Source organism: Cetorhinus maximus, chromosome 16, assembly GCF_964194155.1.
Source record: "Cetorhinus maximus chromosome 16, sCetMax3.hap1.1, whole genome shotgun sequence".
NCBI classification, from domain to species: domain Eukaryota; kingdom Metazoa; phylum Chordata; class Chondrichthyes; order Lamniformes; family Cetorhinidae; genus Cetorhinus; species Cetorhinus maximus.
This window is the reverse complement of record NC_135894.1, coordinates 39,632,080-39,652,390: the sequence shown is the minus strand read 5'-3', so window position 1 is coordinate 39,652,390 and position 20,311 is coordinate 39,632,080. Positions and strand designations below refer to the sequence as shown.

The window sequence follows — 20,311 nt, the reverse complement described above, 5'->3', positions numbered from 1 at the left end:
ATCGGAAAGGGGGTAGGGATGGAGGAGAGAGTTCATGATCTGAAATTGTTGAACTCAATATTAAGTCCGGAAGGCTGTAACGTGCCTAGTCGGAAGATGAGGTGCTGTTCCCCCAGTTTGCGTTAAGCTTCACTGGAACTTGCAGCAGGCCAAGGATGGACATGTGGGCACAAGAGCAGGGTTGTGTGTTAAAATGACAAGCGACAAGGAGGTCTGGATCATGCTTGTGGACAGACTGAAGGTGTTCCGAAAAGAGGTCACCCAGTCTGCGTTTGGTCTCTCCAATGCAGAGGAGGCTGCATTGGGAGCGACGAATGCAGTAGATTAAATTGAGGGAAGTGCAAGTGAAGCACTGCTTCACTTGAAAGAAGTGTTTGGGCCCTTGGATGGTGAGGAGGAGGGGGAAGTAAAGGGGCAGGTGTTGCACCTTCTGCGGGTGCATGGGAAGGTGCCGTGGGAGGGGGTTGAGGTGTAGGGGGTGATGAAAGAATGGACCAGGGTGTCCCGGAGGGAACGATCCCTGCGGAAAGCCGCCGGGGGGGTGAAGGGAAGATGTGTTTGGTGGTGGCATCATGCTGGAGTTGGCAGATGATGATCCTTTGAATGCGGAGGCTGGTGGGGTGATAAGTGAGGACAAGGGGGACCCTATCATGGTTCTGGGAGGGAGAGGAAGGTGTGCGGGTGGATGCGCGGGAGTTGCGTGTAAGATTAGTGGAAAACCACTGATCTTACACACAGCTGCAGAAAGCGAAGTGGTGCGAGCCACCTTTAACCATTGTGAACTGGGTGCCACAAGATTTTTGCACACTGCTGACTTATCTCGAGGGTAGGACTTTATTAAAAACTGTTTCATGCTAATGAGTATTCATGGCATGCAAATATATTACAAGTACAAACCCACCACAGGCCAGTGTAAGGCTCGACACACCACAAACACGCCACTAACTTTCTCTCTACACATCTCAACCTGCATCCTGCCTAATTAAGTCAACTCACACACCACATTTCCCGCTCTTGCGGACTCCATAAAATCCGCTCCCCTTAAAATCTACTGGCTGAAATGATCAGATTTTCACGTAGAGCATGGAGAGTTCTTGGAGGTGAAGCACCATGTACAACACCAACTAGTATTCCTGTACAAAACTTAGTGTGATTTTCTTAAACCTTTGTTACTGCAAGTTAGTTTTTTTCTATATGCATCTCAGAGGCACTAAATACAATTTAGGAGCTTAAAAAGGTATCACTAAGATGGATAACAATGAGGATTGCTGGTATTTTAATAACACTTAGTTCTACACATTATGCAATGGCTTCTGTAATGAGGTTCGGCTACTGTAAACAGAATTATAGGTAGAAATTTTCCAATGAATATACGTAAACTCAGTAATGCAATCATCAAGGAATAGCAGTATGCACTGTATAAGGTATCTTCCAAAAATCTGGAATTTGTCAATGTAACGTATACAATCATGAAAAATTTAACATAAATTGTATCAAAAGATAGCAGATATATGCAAAAACATGGATTCCCAATGACATTTTCATTTGTAGTTTTCCTCATGGAAAGCTAAATTATTGTATGAATCAGCAGAGCAGAAATATTTTTAGACGATTAGCACAGCTGGCAGATAGTGACTGTGAAACTGTGCACTTAGGAAGAGGTGACGGGTCTGGCTTCGAAGTATCTCCTACTTAATTCTTTCTCAGCAGTCCCTTTTGATATGCAAAGAGCCCTACAGCAGATGCAGAGACGAGGAATGTTGACCATCCGAAAAGTTTGAAAAAACCTGAAACTGAAGGCAAGTTTCTCTGCCAGAATGTTGTCTTGAATGGGAAAGCAGGAACATCCTGAAAGAAACATTTACATTTACATCAGGGGCCTAGCTAACTGAAAAGCTATTTTCAAAACACAAGCATTGCCTCGCCCAAACAGAAGGATAAACCTGCAGAAGACAACACGTGAGGACAAAAACAGAATTATAATAAGTCACAACTCAACAGCATAGTACAGAACATCCCCACATGTTAGCAGTCTTTACGCAAGCCAAGTTAGAAAATGGAGGAGGCCAATTGTTTCACTGTACTTAGTGTTAGAGAGAGAGAGCGAGAGCACAAAATGGTAATCAAACAAACCCAGGCTGTTGTTCTCCCAGGGGCTCTGTTTTGTTGTATGAAAAAGCTGAATGTGAAGAAGTTAACAGTGTCAGATATAAAGCCAATATTGGACAATCAAGTTTAATGCAGGAAAAAGAAGTGTCAAAAGGTGTCCTGCCCAAATATTGGTTTGCAATCTTTTCTGATGCAGAGATCACACCATGTGACCTGTCCATGCCCATCTCTGTGGCTGGTTGCATGCAAATTTTGTGCTGCCTCCTCATTTGCCTGATTGTAGCACGTAGATGACACAACCTGAGCTGCTGGCTGGCTGCAAGCTCAAAAAGTGGCCTAGCAGCATGCAAGAGTAGGTGTTCCAGCTAGCCTGAAGTTCTTAAAGGCAGTCTGTCCCTCTAAAAGGGGAGCAGTGCTCACAGAAAGGAAGTTGCTGCTAACTGTCAGTACTGCAACTAGAAACAGAGGGCAGAATTTAATGGAAACCGCTGGAGCAAGCATGATGGTAAGGTGACCGGAAGAAATCGGGCAGGAGTCCCTACATGTGATTTCCAGTGATGGAAAAACTGTCCCACAGATGGCCATGGAGTAATGCAAGGAGTCTGACACTGAGGATCTGGAAGTAATCCTGGGGAATGTTCAATCACCTCATCTGGGTGGTCAAGGTCAGTGAATGCATCTTCAAAATTCCCAATCTTGGGAATTTTGGAAAATTAAAACCAATGCATCTACTATCTCACTAGTCACTTCTTTTAAGACCCTAGGATGAAGTCTATCAGGACCTGGGGACTTATCAGCCTGCAGCTTCAACAATTTGCTCAGTGCCACTTCTCTGGTGATTGTAATTTTCATCAGTTCCTCCCCCCTTCCACTTCCTGATTGACAGCTAGTTCTGTGGTGTTACTTGTATTCTCTATAGTGAAGACCAATGCAAATTACCTGTTCAATTCATCTGTCATCTCCTTATTTTCCAATATGAATTCCCCAGACTCACTTTCTATAGGATCAACGCTCACTTTGTTAGCTCTTTTTATAAATATCTATAGAAACTCTTACCATCTGTTTTTATATTTCTAGCTAGCTTTCTCTTGTACCGTAATTCTTCCCTTCTTATTAATATTTTAGTCAGTCATTCTTTGCTGTTTTTTATATTCCTCTTTAAGTTTGATACTATCTTTAACTTTTTTTAGGAGATAATTTTCCCCCCGTTAAGGGGGGTTGTGCAGGCGCGGGCCGAATCAGCGCCCCCAATTGGGTCTGCGCCACCATTTTACGTGGGCAGGCCAATTAAGGCCCACCCAGCGTGACACGCACTCGGAAGCGCTGAGCACTCCTTGTGCAGGCTAGGGGGGGTAGTTCCCTGAGATGGGAGTGTGGTCTTTTGCGCACGCGTGCAAAAGAGTACAGGAATCTTCCCGAGGCACAGAGGTGCCTCAGGGAGATAAGTTTTAAGTTTTAAAAGTTTTAATTAAAAAAAGTTAAGACATGTCCCCTCATGTGACAGTGTCACATGAGCTGGGACATGTCAATGAACTTTAATGAAAAAATGTTTTTAATTTATAAACCCTTCATGAAACCTCATCCCATCTGTGGATGAGATTCCATGAAAAATGCGAAGGCCGCCTGGGCTCTTTGCCTGCCCGCCAACCTTAAGGTTGGACGGGCAGCTTTCTCAATAGCCTTAATTAGTTAATTAATGGCCTTGACAGGCCTTTGACAGTTCGATGGGCGTGCAGCCGAGTCGGCTGTGCGCTCGCCGAACTGAAAATCTAAATGACGTGCGGTGACGTTGGAATGCACGCCTGACATCACCCCCTATCATTTTACACCTCGGTGAGAGGGCCCCGCCCCTGCTCACCAAGCCAACAATTCTCCCCTTGGCTAACAATAGATGGGGGTCCTCCCCTTGGAATTTTTCTTTCTCATTGGAATGTATCTATTCTGTGTATTCTGAAATATCTTAAATATCTGCTACTGCATCTCTATTTGCCTATCCCTTAACCTAATTTGCCAGTTTACTTTGGCTAGCTCTACTTTCATGCCCTCATAACTGTCCATATTTAAGTTTAAAATGCTAGTCTTGGACCTACTCTTCCTTCCCTCAAACTGAATGTAAAATTAAATCATATTATGATTGCTGCTACCTAGGGGTACTGCTACCTAGGGGTGCCTTCACTATGAGGTCATTAATTAATCCTATCTCATTGGACAATACCAGGTCTAGTATAGCCAGTTGTCTGGTTTGCTCCAGAATGTGCTGCTGTATAAAACAATTCTGTAAACATTATATGAACTCCTCATCTAGCCCTTTGCCCATCTGATTTTTCCAGTCTATATGTATATTAAAACCCCCATGATTATCACTGTACCTTTGACAAGCTCCCATTATTTCTTCCTTTTTACCCTGTCCTACCATGTGGCTGCTGTTAAGGGGCCTGTTACCACTCCCACAAGTGGCTTCTTGCCTTTACCATTTCTTATCTCTACCCAAACCACTTATACGTCTTGGTTTCCTAAACTTGGGCCATTGTTCTCTATTGCACTAATACTATATAAATTAACAGAGCTACCCCTCTACCATTTCCTAGCTTCCTGTCCTTCCTAAAATGTCATGCACCCTTCAATATTCAGGTCCCAATCTAGGTCATCCTGCAGCCATGCCTCTGTAATGTCTATCAGATCATACTTATTTATTTCTATTCGTGCTACAAGTTCATGTTTTGTTTCGACTGCTATGTGCATTCAGATACAGAGCCTTTATTTTTGTCCTTATCACTTCTTGTAGCCTCTAGCCTTATCTGCTGATTTACTCTTAGAATTGTACTCTCTCTCTCACTTCCTTTCACAGTCTGTGTATCATTTCCTTATTAATACCTTTCAATCTTTCATTGCCTCTTTGATTTTCCACATCTTCCCAAATTTGATCCTTTGCTCCCACTATTTAGTTTAAAACCCCCTCTACTTCCCTAGTTATGTGGTCCACTAGAACAGCAGTCCCAGCACAGTTCAGGTGTAGACTGTCCCAATGGTACAACCCCTACTTTCCCCAACACTGGTGCCAGTACCCCATGAACCAGAACACACTTCTCCCACACCATTCCCCTAATCTTACTTGCCCTATGCCAATCTGAACGCAGCTCAGGTAATAATCCAGTGATTATTACCTTTTGAGGTTCTGCTTAATTTGGTGCCTAGCACCTCATACGGACTATGCTGAACCTCTTTCCTTCTCCTGCCCATGTTGTGGATACCTACATGAACCACAGTGACTGGATCGTCCCACTCCCTGCATTCCTCTCCAGCCCTCAGCAGATGTCCCGAGCTCTGGCACAGGACAAGCAACACAACTGTCTGGACTCTCACTCTTTGCCATGGAAAGCAGTGTAAACCCCCCTCACTATACTGTCCCCCACTACCACTGCATTCCTTTTTGCTCCCCTCGCTTGAATGGCTTCCTGTACCACAGCACCATGGTCAGTTAGCTCATCCACCCTGCAGCCCCCACTCTTATCCAAACAAGCTGAGAGAAGCTCAAACTTGTTGGACAATTGCTGAAGCTCCTGCACTCCTGCCCTCTTGGTCCCTTTACCTCCCTCACTTGCAGTCACACTCTCCTGTTCCTGATCACTGACCAAATCAAAAGACCCTATCCTAAAGGGTGTGACTGCCTCCTGGTACAAAGCATCCAGGTAACTTTTCCCACTCCCTGATGCACTGCAGTGTCTCAGCCTCCAGCTCAATGACACTGATGCGAAGCTCCAAGCTGCAAACAGTTCCTGAAGACGTGTTTGCCCTGGACCACACTGTCATCCAGGAGATCCCACATGCTGTAGCCATGTCACATCACCTGTCCTGCCATCCTTAATAAAAATGTTAATTAAAACACATTATTTTATTCATTTCCTTTTAAAAAAGTATATTTTTAGCCTTACGATCAGTTCCTGCACTATTTTAAACTTTAGGAACAGAATAGACCTTAACCACTTACCAGATGCTTGCCAAACAGCTTCTTTCCCTGTAGTAGAGAAAGAACCAATTCCTACAGAGTGAAAACATTGGAAAAAGCAAAAGCAAAGGAACAACTCCTTCCCCTCTTCATCTAACTCCCCCACTCACCAAACTCTATAACTCACCCAGCAACAATCTCTAGCACTCTCAACTCAGGCCCTACATTCACTACTCTACCTCATCATCACACACTCAATGATACCAGTCTCACACCCACCACTTGATGCCTCCACATACTTCCAGCTATTCAGCTGTGCCAGGTACATCATTCAAATACAGTGCAATACAATCACTGACATTCTTCTCCCTCTTGTGGGACAAGATAGCACTAAATAAAAATGAGCAGAGCAGAAGCAGTGGGAAGTCCATAAGTTTGTATCAGCATGTCTGTGTCCCCGAGCCCTATGCAGGGGAAGGTGCTCCCAGTCATGGATCCAGATACGACAGAGACCACTGCATCCATCATTGCCGAGAACATTGAGGATACCGGTTATGTTCCTCAACTTCCATATCACCCTCATCCTGTTACACGGCATGAAGTGCAAGCTGTTGATGGTGTGACTATAAAACTCTTGCTTTCCAGTCCACCTCCCTTCCTCATCCGAGTCCTTCCCCTCTGATTTTATGATTACAGACACCCAAAAACCTGCCCAGCTGCAGCTGCCCCAGCAGAGAGAAAGCGAGTTCCACCAGACCTCTGAAAAAGCAGCAGTTGATTTGACACACACATATACCGGGCACTGTACAAATTTTAGAAGCTAGTATAGAGTCAGGATCTGAGTCTGGTGAGTCATGAGGAAAACAGTGGATAGCCTCCAGGCCAAGGGGGATAAAAGATAGTTTATTGTGCCAGATTCCCAGAGGGTCAGGCCACAGGCGAGTTCTGCTGCACAGGACTTGGATGAGAACATTGATAGGCCAACTTAGTAAAAGCTGATGGTCATGCGCACCGTGATACTTGGTGCATTGGCAGGTCTGCCAGATAGCCCTTTGTAACTGTCAAGGAGCATGGAGTCCAGCTCCAACTTGACACAGGGCATCATGTAGAGCTTGGAACCCATACATTGCACAGTGGAAGTGGTGGCCAACTCCTTGACAGCATTTGTGGTCCCTGCCATGACTCAGTGTATGCTGGCCGCTCTCTTAGCTTCCTTCAGAGCACAGGCAAAAGTTATCCCATCATCTCAGGATTGCATTGGAAGCTGAGACTGAGATAATGAGATCTATACTTGCTGTCATGCAGGCTCAGAATGGCTGTAGATCTCAATGCTCAAAGGGTTACAGGCTCTTGCTGCATTACAGCAATTTGTCCTCCAGCCGGTTACTAGGATTGGTGAGATGGTGCCCTGGAGTGACAGAGGCAGCTTGGAGCATGAATCTGCTAACCTCTCGCATGATGAGAACACTTATCTTCCCACACTGCCACTTTGCCAGTGCCCTTATTGTTGCCCCTCAGTCAGCCAGCCCAGACTGTTGCTGCCCATGCCAAGATGGTATGTTCTGAATTCAGGTTTTCCAGGCCCAGAGTTGCTCGAGGTTATCCTGTAAGGTCATCTGCAGTCTCTCCCCATTCTACCAGACCTGTTGCAGCCACTGTGTAGGAGCAATAGGGCAGGCAAAGGCACACAGATGAAGAGTAAGGGAATGCAGTTTTGTTTGTATAGTATCTATTTTTGGATAAAGATGTATGAAAACATTATTGTTGGTGACTTTTATTGCAGGATCTTAACCAAGGGGATGCAATGAAGGGGTGTCCCATATGGGTTGTAAGGTGGGGAATAGTGGAGCCACGGTGGTGAAGGAATGTTTCCCTGAGAAGCAGAGTCTGATCAGACACTCTCAGACAGCCCATCTGGAGTGCAGGGGCCTAGCTGCAGACCCCTCGCCTCTTCCTCCACCGCTTAAGGTGGCTTCCAGATGTCTGGTTGCAATAGCTGTATCCTCACGATAGCAATATTGTGGAGGATGGAACAGACCACCACAAACTTGGGATACACGCTCCAGCATGTATGGCAGGGCTCCGATCAAGTGGTCCAGGCAAAGTGTGTTTTAGAATGCTGATAGTCTGCTCCATGATGCTGCATGGCTTTCATTGAACATGTGCTGTCCTAGCCTGTTCAGATGGGGGGTGGGGAGAAGACTAATCAGCCAGATGTATATGGGGTAGCTCTGGTTCTGCTTTGAAGCATGAAGACAGCAGGCATGCCAACCTACCTCAGAATGAAGGCGTTGTGGCTGCTGCCAGGATAATGGCATTCATCGACATGCTTTGTGCATAGCCACACACCAACTTCACACTGATGGAATGGTGACCCTTTTAGTTCCTGTATCTCTCCTTGTTGACAATGGAGTCGTGCATGTATAATCAACACTTCCATTCAACGTTGGGAATCCCACCATCCTGGCAAATCCATGCGCCCAATCATCCTGTAATCATCTCTTCACGAGTAAGGCCTTCACCACCTTCCAAATGCAGTGACAGATGGTATACATTCACGCCATACAAGTGCCAGGTAATGAACATCTCCAACAAGAGAGAATCCAACCATCTCCCCTTGACATTCAATAGCATTACCATGGCTGAATCTCCCACTATCAACATCCTGGGGGTTACCATTGACATGATATGTCACCTTGCTCCTGCCTGAAATGATCCAGCCACGTAGAAGACTGTGACCATTGCCGTCCTTGCCCTGGTGTGAGGTTGCAGGTCCTCTTCAAGGAAGCGGCACAGTTCCATGATCACCACTTTGTTGAATCAGAGTCACTTGAAGTATTGCTCCTGGGCAAAGTGGAGGTATGGGAAGTGCTCTCTGAGAACACACAAGGGGGTAGAGCCTTCTACAGAGAGCACATTTCCTCCTCCCTCTTCTCCAATCTTCCCCTCTCTGCAGCTATTGCTCCGTTTGTTGGTCATGCTGGCCAAAGGAAGCTCCAATGGCTGTCATTGCAGAGGCACTGCAATGACATCCCCTGTAACTGTTGCAGAATTTTGGCAGATACAGGTGTCAAAATCCATTGGCCTCTGACTAGCTCATCAAAAGATCTCTAAAAACAAGGTATACTACTTTCTCAAAGTTTGCCACAGCAGAAGGTAAAAGCACCATACTGCAAGTTGGATGGTTGCCTTTTAAATTGCATTGGTGGGGGTTCCTCGTACAGCTGAGAGTGATTAACACATGTACACTGGATTCACAAGGTCAAAGTTACAAAATCTTGCAACAAATCAGCTGGAACTGGTTGCGGGTCTGGAAGGTGTTGTTGAAGGAGGCTTGACGAGTTGCTGCAGTGTGTCTTATGTATGGTACACATTGGTGCCACTGTGTGTAAATGGTGGAGGGAGTAAATGTTTAGGGTGGTGGACGGGGTTCCAATCAAGCGGGCTGCAATGATCTGGATGATGTCAAACTTCTTGAATTGACATGTTGGAGCTGCACTCATCCAGGCAAATAGAGAGTATTCCATCACATTCCTGATTTGAGCCTTATGGATGGTGGACAGACTTTGGGGAGTTAGGAAGTGAGTAACTTGCCACATAATTCCCAGCCCCTAACCTGCTCTTGTAGCCACAGTATTTATATGGTTGGTATAGTTAAGTTTCTGGTCAATGGTAACCCCCAGGATGTTGATAGTGGGAGATTCAGCCATGGTAATGTTATTGAATGTCAAGGGGAGATGGTTGGATTCTCTCTTGTTGGAGATGATCATTACCTGGCACTTGTATGGCGTGAATGTTACTTGCCACTTAGTATCGAAGCCTGAATGTTGTCACAACAAGATAATGGAGCAACCAATAAGCACAGATGTTTAATTGACTAATCTTTTCTTAGGTTTTAATTAAGATTACATATAACAATTAAAAAAAAGGAAACTAAGGCAATAGAGACTTGAGTGAAATACAGGTGAATGATATCTGAGAAGTTATAAAAAGAGTCAATAGAAGAAGAACTGCTTAATGGTTAAGGGTGGCAATTTTAGTGGAATCGGGAAAAGAAGATTGTAAAATCACCTCATTAGCACATAAGCATGTGCACATGACAAAAACAACTGACTGAACCCTCTACATTTGCATCAATGCTGGTATAGTCCTAATTATTTTAACAATGTACAGAACAATTTATTTAAAAACAGCTGGAGGTCCCAGTTGATGAACATAAAGACTGACAGGTAAAATGTGATGTTGCAATTATCGGTTGGCCTCTAGCAGCAAGTCCATGTGACTATAGACAGAACACAAGCGACATCACAGAAATGTTCAGAAACTTACCAAAGATGCTGGTTCAGCCTGCCAGATCTCACTTTTCGAAATCTCTCCCATTTCATGCAGGATCTGAAGGAAAAAAAATGAGTTACTTTATTAAGATATACTTCTGCATATTTCCCAATAATGGGTTTACCCTTAGGAACAGAGAACTGGCTGATAGCTAATAGTTATCTGATATTTGCCAACTAACTGCTGATATCAAATACTATTGAAATAGGCAATAATGTAAAGTTAGATCAACACACCTGCATTAACTTCTTATCTGCATCACCAGGGCAACACTTCTACCCTTCCTGTATTTAGAGACTATCACCAGGACAACATTTCTATTCCCTAATCCCTTGAGCCTCACCAAGACTAAATGAGGATAATTTTCCCAAGTACTCACGGCAGCAGGAGTACCACCTCCTACCAGCACATATCAGAAAATAGTAGCATGTTCTAAAATGTGGTGTCACTGAGGGAAAGAACTGTAAACAAGCAGGCTATATCCTCGGAACAGAAGAAAGTTGTCCTAAGTATTTTAATTATGATGTATTTCTGTTGGAGGTTGGAAAAAATTACAGTTAAACTCTGCCAGTTGGCTGAGCAGTAGCACTCGCGCCTCTGAGTCAGGAGATTACGGATTAAAACTTTAATACAGGATTTGAGAATATAAACTAGGCTGATGCTTCATTATAATACTGTGGAAGTGCTGCACTGTTGGAGGTGCCTTCGGATGGCATGTTAAACCAAAGCCCAATCTACATATGCAGGTGGATGTAAAAGATTCCCTGGCACCATTAAAAGAGGAGCATCCTGGCCAATATCAAATATCATCAAAAAAGATTAATTAGTCATTTATCTCATTGTTTTTGATTGGACCTTACTGTATACAAATGGGCTCTGCATTTGCCTACAGAAAAGCTTTAAGCACCCTTCCTAAAGTAATTCTTTGGCTCTGAAGCACTTTGGAAAATCCTGGGAATGGGAAAAGAGCAGACTCCTTTTGGCCAGCCTGAGTTATGAAATGCAGATGGCCTTTGTCTGAAACAATTTCTTGATAGTCAGTGGTGTAATGAGGAATTTGAATTCATATGTTACTAAAAAGCAAGTTCATTTCTTTCTTTGACAATAATCTTATTTTCAAGTCAAATAGCAATGTAAACGAAAGTCATCTTTCAGGAACCAGGATCACCTTCAAGTCAGATTTTATGCAATGCATTTCAATAGCTTTCAAATTAGACATCATACTGTAAAATTGGAAATTATGCAATGATTAAGTAGCAGTGAATTTGTCTGTGGAGCAACTTTTGACAGCCAGCACATCCCCAGGCTGAAGGCAGCTAGACAAAGTGGAAAATCTCCCTCCCTCAGTTGAAGCATGACACAGAAAAACTTGGTGCACTGGCTACAATATTGATCAAAACTGCCAATGATAGGAGATTGATAGTAGAATGAAGGATCCACTAATAAAATTCTTTATATTGACCCTCTATTGACATTATAATTTAATGTGTTTATATTTTAAAGATTATATTCATTGGGAAGCTAAATCAGAGTAACATGCGTAAAATTCAAATCAACAGTACATCTTCAGTGAAAGACTAAAAATAGAATTTAACACTATTTTCTTGCATTATATTGGACTATTTTGCAGAACAAACCTATCTCTTTAATGAATAGCAGGATTAAACCCTTTCTTCACCAAATTTCATCCATGCAATTAACTTTATTTTCATGCTTTTTAATAATATGTGAATTCAAATTTCTCATTACACCACTGACTATAGAGGAATTATTTTCTTGGGGGGGGTGGGGGGTTAATTTAAACAGTACTAATTTGCCCTTTAGAGAAGTAAATCTGCCATCCTTACCAGGTCTGGCCTACATGTGACTCCAGACCTACAGCAATAGGTTGACCCTCAACTGCCCTCTGAAATGACTGAGCAAGCCACTCAGTTCTAGGGCAATTCGAGATGGGTAACAAATGCCAGCCTTGCTGGCAATGCCTACATCACATGAAAGAATAAAGGAATTCCTCCTCTCACCACCCGTCCATAAACAGAAAAGGTGTTTTTGATTTGCTTTCTCCTTTATACGCAGTAGGGTATTTCCCAACCCTTCTGTTTTGGTGTGATCCAATTTTCTATCAATAACCCCACAGCAATATGGGAATAGGGTGAACTCAAAAGAGTTAATTTATTTGCACAAATTCAAAACGTGGGAGGAGGGTCGCAACATTGCCTCCTTTGCATTATATAGTAAAAGAGGGATAGAGTAAATAAAGATTTAGAGTGCAGAGACCATAGAGTAAAGAAACATTGTTTCACATGAGTTTCAGAGTCCAGAATCAAAGTCCAATGAGGTATTCCTTCACTGAGGTCCGTGAGCTGAAAACCGATTCTGGATAATTCACTTTTCCGGTGGTGTTGACTTCACATGATGAGATAGTCATGCAGAGATGAATGAGTCTTGAAAGCGATGGTACAGAATTTCCAGAAGATGGTGAAAAGGCAGGCAGAGACTTTGCTGTTCCGCAAGACAATATTATTGGTTCCACTGTTAGAAACCCATGTTGCATGACTCCCACCCTATACACTGTCTTTGACAAAGGACGTGTATCCCTCATCTGGGTCCCCGAGATTGTTAAATATTCAGAACCATTAAGAATTAAAAGGAAGGTTGCGGGGCCCTTTGTCTTAGCAGAAGAGCAGACTCCCATTGGCCAGCCTGGGTTATGAAATGCAGATGGCCTTTGTACAACTCTTTGAATTTGGTCCGTGCAGCCCACAGGGGGTTGTTAGTGGCTCTTCAGGGATAACGATGTGCGAGTTTCCTCAATACTGCCAGGTAGCTTCTTTTGTTTAAGGTCACAAACAGACATATATTCAGCCATTTTAGGTCTTTGTCCAGCAAAGCAATGAGCATATCTCTATATATTATATTTAACAAAGATACTGGTTGAGGTCTTGGTCCCTCACAGAATATATGAAGTTAATTCACTACAGTAAATTCCACCGTTTGCAACTTCTTCGTTCACATTTTCACTTTGTACACAGCATCGCCCATCGCGTGAGCAATATTCATTTATCCATGTTTTTTTCTCTCCCTCTCTCTTCTTTCCTCAGGGAGATTGCAGCCATGACAGAGCAGAGACTGGAATGGTTCCAGCTGGAAGTGCAGCCCAAACGAAGGGATTAACCCAAATTACTGGGTCCAGAGCTGCAATTACAGCTCTATTCAATACATTTTCACCAATGTATTGCTCTGAGGCTCCCCCATCTGTCCTATACAGATACTGCACCACAGTTTTCCTGAAGAGTCCAGTACTGCCATCGCCTGGCTAATTGAGTCCCATTCAAAAAGCATGTTCCCCGTTCGCGATTTCGCCATTTGCGAGATTTCATGGAAATGTAACCCCAGCGAATGGCAAGACTTTACTATATTAAAACTTGTCAAGCATGGACTGGTTTGGACTGTTGACCACAAGGTAACTACATTTGAGAGAGCTATTTGTTTCATCCGAGTTGATCCGTCCAGAAATATCCATTGCAGCATCCAATTGGTCTTTCATACCATTTACTATCTTATATACTTTTCTCCATGCCCACTTTTTCGCAATTCCATATTTAAATTTCATTAATCGGGCTTTTACTTCTATACTGTAATAGCCTCAAGGACACAAATGATATACTCTGACTATGCGCATGGAGCACTTTCTCCGTTTGTCCTCTTTGACCTCTCAATAGTCTTTGAAACCGTAAATGCCCTGCCAATGCTGCTCCTTCATTTCTAGTTGGTGGGACTTCCCTCTCTTGGTTCCTCTTTTATCATTGTAGCCAGGCTGGCCAAACTACACAGACAGATCATGACTTGTACTGATTTTTATTCTACTGTTTTGGCTGCACAGTTCAACATTTTATGGGCTTTGTTCATTGCTGCCTTGATGGACACTTTTAATGTCAGGTCAACTCAGACTTATCTATGCCCTTTTTAACATCATCCGTAGCTGTGATGTGAGTCAGGACTTGGAGTTATGAGGAAGGACCGGAGTGACTTAGACTTCTCAGTATTCAAAAAGAGGTGTGAACAACAACTTGTATTTATCTAATGTCTTCAATGTACAAAAAGGTCACAAGAAGCTTCCTTCACAGAGGTATAATCAGAGTCAAGTGCTCGTCAAGCCAATTTTTCCTTGTGCAATTCTTTATAATTACTATATCTACATTTCAACTGCCATTTTACATATTTACTTACATATTTTCATCCGCCTTTGGCAGCATCGGTAAATTTAACCACTTTAATTGAGTTTTTTAATCCGTATCCTTGCTATAAATTAGCAATAGTAGTGTTCACAACATTGATCTCTGGGACTATTTAGTTAGTATTTCCACCCACCCTAACATAGATCCTCTACTAAGTATCCAAGTATGTTGGGTGGTAAAAGTACAAAATAATCAACAATTTGCATTTATATATCGCACCTTTAACATAGGAAAACATCACTAAGTGTTTCATAGGAGCAAAACAAGACAAATTTAAACCAAGCCAAAAAAGGGAATATTAGGATTGGAGATTACAAGTTTGGTCAAAGAGGTAAGTCTTAAAGGGGGTTGGGAATCTTAAAGGGGGAGAGGTGGACAAGGTTTAAGGAAGGAATTCTAGAGCTTAAGGCCTAAATGACTAATGACACTGTCGTCAATGGTGAGGCAAAGGAATGGAAGAGTCACAAAGTCCAGACCGGAGGAGGAGGAGACAGCGTATTGAAGGCCGGAGGAGGTTCCAGAGATAAGTAGAGGTGAGGCCATAGTGGGATTTGAACACGAGGATGAGAATTTTTAAATTGAGATGTTGGTGGACTGGAGTTCAATGTATGTCAAAGAAAAGCAGGGGTTAAAAAAGTGAGTGGGACTTGGGTGTGGGTTAGAATACAGGCAGACTTTTAGATGAGCTCAAGTTTATGGAGGGTGGAAGATGTGAGGCCAGCCAGGAGAATGTTGGAATAATCAAGTTTAGAGGCAAAGATCTGGATGAGGGTTTCAGCAGCAGATAAGCTCAAGACTGGGACAGAGATGGGTAACATTATGGGAGGTGGAAGTAAGCAGTCTTTGTGATGAAGAAAATATAAAACCAGAAGCTTACATGGTGTGTGGCATGCTTATCCTGGATTGGGTATGCGTACTTTACCTGGCAAGAAAACTACAGCTGATTCCCTATACAGCCCAGGGTTAAAATGCAAGCATGGTCCAATTGACATAATATAAATCCAATTTCAATTACTTCACGAGGCTCCTATTTGCAGCCAGCAGGCACCTCAGTCACTTAACTACAGTCAGCAGTTAAAATGGCAGGACTCCATCAAGGATTGGGTAATAAGGCACAACACTTTATGCTATTCCCGTTGGGCGGGGTGTGTTAAAAGTGACCTCAAACTAAGGAAAATATGGGCGAGTGAGCCATCAAAATCACCTCCACAATATGCCACAAAAAATCTTTAAATACTGTTCGTAAACTGTAGCAAATAAAAGTGAATATTGTAGGGTTATGTAAATGATGTATTGAATAGTGTCAGACTTTGTGGGGTGGTGGGGGGGGATGTGGTGTAAAGGGTTAATGTTAAATATATAACTAGACAGACTGCATCAGTCATTTAAAATCACATGACAGAGCCTACTGATGGATGGTTGTGTGTGAAACCTTGTACTATGTATTGTTAGATGAATGCTTAATAAAAGGTAAAGTTTAGCAGCAGCCTTGCCTTCAGCAGTCTTTATTGATCCTAACCAAGGACATCTAAACTAAGACCCACAACAATGATAATAGATGCTGGCAGTGGTAAAGACAATTGAAAAAGGACCAAGTAAAAATCTCAGCAAGACAAAAATCAGGAGGAAAATGTCCAGTGACTAAAAAAGCAGCAACAAAAGCAACTACGAGCAAAGGGCAGTGCAACAAGAATCATCAACAGAACTCGAAGAAAGGCTAAAGTGAAGAAAAGCCATAGGGAAAATCTTGTCCTTACCAGAGTGCTTCAAACACGTGGAAGGCCCGGATCAAGCAGAGTAGCAGCAGAACTGGCATCGTAGGTTTACCAGGTACAGAATTGCTTAGGAACTAGCAGAAAGCCTAGCAAGGGACAGGTCAGTACTCTTCTCTAACTCATAAGTAGCAGTCCAGACAACATAATGGTCAGACCAGGCATAAAATGAAGGCACAGTGACATACAAAGATGTTATAAAAGTTTTGGTATATATTTCTGCCTTAGAAGGAACACAATCATAGAAAGGATGAAGTTCATTAGATATACTGAAAGACCAGGAAAGAGGTAATTTCCTTCATTAATGATTTATATCAACTAACTGAGGTATGCAAGTATGGAGCCCTAAAAGATGAACGAATTCAGGATTGCATTATTGTAGGAGTCTTAGAGGAGACTTTCAGATTTTCTACAGTTGAGGGAGAATATAACACTATCAAAAGCTGTGCAGTTAACAAATCGGACAGAAGCAAAAACTATTTATTTGCAGTGACGGAGATTTCATGGAGAGAAATGGCTGACAGTGCAGTTTGTAGGGCACAGAAGTGGCAGTGCACCTAGTCAAAAACAGTGAAAGAGTGAAGAGGGCATGGTAGCCATCATTACTCCAGTGTTCTCAGTGTGGCGGGAAAAGGCTGCATCGGCATGAAGAGTATCCCGCAAAAAATGCAGAGTGCCATGCCTGTAAGGTGAGAGGTGGTTTTAAAGCTGTATGCTGCAGCAAAAATCTCCTAACTCAGAAATTTAAAGAGAAGCCAATCAAAACAAGTAGCATTCAGGAAATTGAAGATGCAAAAGACAATGAAGTGCCATTCTTGGGGGAAATTACAGGATCTCATGGGACCCATTGGAGCACAGATATTATGATCAACGGGCATAAAAAACTTCAAATTAGACACTGGGGCAAGAGTTTCAGTTCTTTCAGACATAGAACAGTGGCGGAAGCAAGATTTCCTCCAGCCATTGACCATACAACTCCGCGGTTCGAGAGGCCATTCAACTGAAGGTCAAGGGGCAGTTGACTGCTAAACTTCAGTACAAAGGAAGAGAAAAATCAGAGAAACATTGTATGTGATCCAAGAGATTTCACCACTAAGCAGAGAAGCTTGTACATATCTACAACTTGCTACAAAGTAGAAGAATTGGGAAGCCAAGCCAAACCAGAAGAATTCAAGACAGAATTTCCAAACTCAGGAGGTCTTGAGAAACTAAAAACAGCCTATTATATCACATTGAGACCAGATGCCAAACTAGGGTGCTTGTTCACTCCAAGGAAAGCAAGAAATTGAGTCAATGCTGTATCAGGGAGTCACCTCACTCGTATCGAAACCCACAAGTTGGTGTTTGGCCATGGTTCCAGTACCAAAACCAAATAGCTCACTGCAAATCTGTATCAACCTGAAACAATTAAACAAAGCTGTGAAAAGGGAGATTCAACTAATGGAATCTGTGGATGAGAGTCTGGCGAAGCTAACAAAAAAGCAGAATTTTTACCAAACTAGATGCATGCAGTGGCTTTTGGAAACTACTTTTGGATAAGGAATCCAACTACTGACAGCATTCATCACACTGTTTGGGAGATATTGCTTCAATCAACTACCCTTTGGATTACATGAGCATCAGAAATTGTTCAGAGGATGATGGCAAGCATTCTGGAAGGATTCGAAAGGGTCACTAGTCACATGGATGACATCCTGATCCAAGGTCCACTACATCAGAGCATGATGCCAGAGTAGGAGCAGCATTGCGATGCTTGCAAGAAGCAGGACTAATAATGAGTTCTCGCAACCAACCATCAAATTTCTGGGGCACATAGTTTACGCATCAGGGCTGATCCTGAAAAAAACCAAGGCAATCAAAGAATTTCCACCACCTTACAATGTCAGAGTTTCAGCACTTCATGGGAATGGCAAATCAAATAGAAAAGTTCTTACCTAATCTGACACATGTGAATGACCCACTGCATCAATTGCTTAGGCAAGACCAAGCATGGTGTTGGGAAGAAAAACAAATTTTGTTCAAAGGAATAAGATGCTCATTTCACCAGACATATTGGATCCAGAACTGCCTATGATGCAGCATTGACTAAACTAGGAGCAGTACTCTTTCAGATTCAGATGGTAAACACAGATGAGTGTACTTGTTTCTCTGATTTTTCTCTTCCTTTCTATTGAAGTTTAGCAGTCAATTATCCCTTAACCTTCAGTTGATCACTGAATGTAGCAAAGATACACTGTAATTGAAGTAGTATTAGCAGCTACATGAGCTTGTGAGAAGTTTGCCAATTATGTCTTAGCCCTAAAGTTTACCATTGAGACAGACCACAAACCATTCGTTACACTATTAAATGCTCAAGAATTAGCAAAGATACCACCAAGAGTGCAGAGATTTTGTTTGAGGTCAGAGATTCGATGCTACCACCAAGTATGTCCAAGGAAAACAACAAACTTCATCGGATGCATTGTTACACATTGCCGTTGAATAGCCTGAACAAGAGGACATAAATTTTGTCCAAGATGTGGAGTCCTTTACTTCACTGACCAAAAAATTTAAACTAGCACTAACAGACACTAAATGAAATTCAAAAGGCACAAAAAGCAGATGAAGAATGTGCTCAAATTTGGCAATACAGCATCAGAAGAGGACCAGAACATGTTCCACATAATCTCATCTATATACTTTGAGCAACAGAGACATGTGGTGGATGATTTGTTGATTTATGATGAGAGATTGGTCATACCTAGAGTCCTCAGACTCAAGATCCTTCAGATATACACCAGGGACACCTGGCATTACAAAGTGTCATGCTAGAGCATGAAATTCTGTTTGGTGGCCAGAGATCTCCAAACCATTAGAAGAAATGATTTCAAACTGCATCACTGTGTAACCCATCACCAGGAGCAAAGAGAACCACTGATGATATCCTCCTTTCTTTTCAGACTCTGGGAATGTCTCAGAATGGATCATTTTGCACTCAAAGGGAAGGCATTCCTCACAGTTGTTGACTATTACTCCAGATGAATTGAGGTTAAACATTTGCATGATCCCACCTTGGAAGCTGTCATTGTTACTAAAAGAAATTTTTGCCATGCACGGCATTCCAAACGTGGTCATTTCAGACAATGGCCCACAGGTTGCCAACAAATGTTTTAAGCAGTTCATAGAAACCTAAGGGTTTATCCACACAGCTAGCTCAGCTAGATAAAAACAAAACACTGCGGATGCTGGAAATCTGAAACAAAAACAAAAATTGCTGGAAAAACTCAGCAGGTCTGACAGCATCTGTGGAGAGAAAGGCAGAGTTAACTTTTCGAGTCCGTATTACTCTTCTTCAGAGCTCTGAAGGGTTCTGAAGAAGAGTCATACGGACTCAAAACGTTAACTCTGTCAGACCTGCTAAGTTTTTCCAGCAATTTTTGATTTAGCTCAACTAAACACCCATAAGTTAAAAATAGGGAGGCCAAAGGATGAGTTTTTTTAATGCATTTATGGGATGAGTGTGTCGCTGGCTAGGCCAGCATTTATTGCCCATCCCTAATTGCCCTTGAGAAGGTGGTGGGGAGCTGCCTTCTTGAACTGCTACAGTCCATGTGGTGTAGGTCCTCTCTGATAACTCTGTGGGTGAGAGTTCGAGGATTTTGACCCTGCGACAATGAAGGAACAGCGATATATTTCCAAGTCAGAATGGCGAGTGGCTTGGACAGGAACTTCCAAGTGGTGGTGTTCCCATCTATCTGCTGCCCTTATAGATGATAGTGGTCATGGATTTGGAAGGTGCTGCCTATCGACCTTGGTGAGTTCCTGCAGTACATCTTGTTGATGGTACACACTGCTGCCACAGTGCGTCGGTGTTGGAGGGAGTGAATGTTTGTGGAAGGGGGGGCCAATCAAGTGGGCTGTTTTGTCCTGGA

General features: G+C 42.8%; 1 protein-coding gene across 1 annotated transcript in view; it reads right to left on the bottom strand.

Annotated features, from left to right (window-relative positions):
• Positions 1-1,253: 1,253 nt before the first annotated feature.
• The window catches only part of mao (monoamine oxidase), a 210,105-nt gene continuing 191,047 nt past the window's right edge, over positions 1,254-20,311 (bottom strand). Inside the window, exons 14-15 of the mRNA XM_078559723.1 lie at positions 10,385-10,447; positions 1,254-1,848 (exon numbers count right to left, since the gene is read on the bottom strand). Coding sequence (XP_078415849.1) covers positions 1,693-1,848; positions 10,385-10,447 — 219 coding nt within the window. The 3' untranslated portion in view covers positions 1,254-1,692. The remainder of the gene's footprint in view (positions 1,849-10,384; positions 10,448-20,311) is intronic.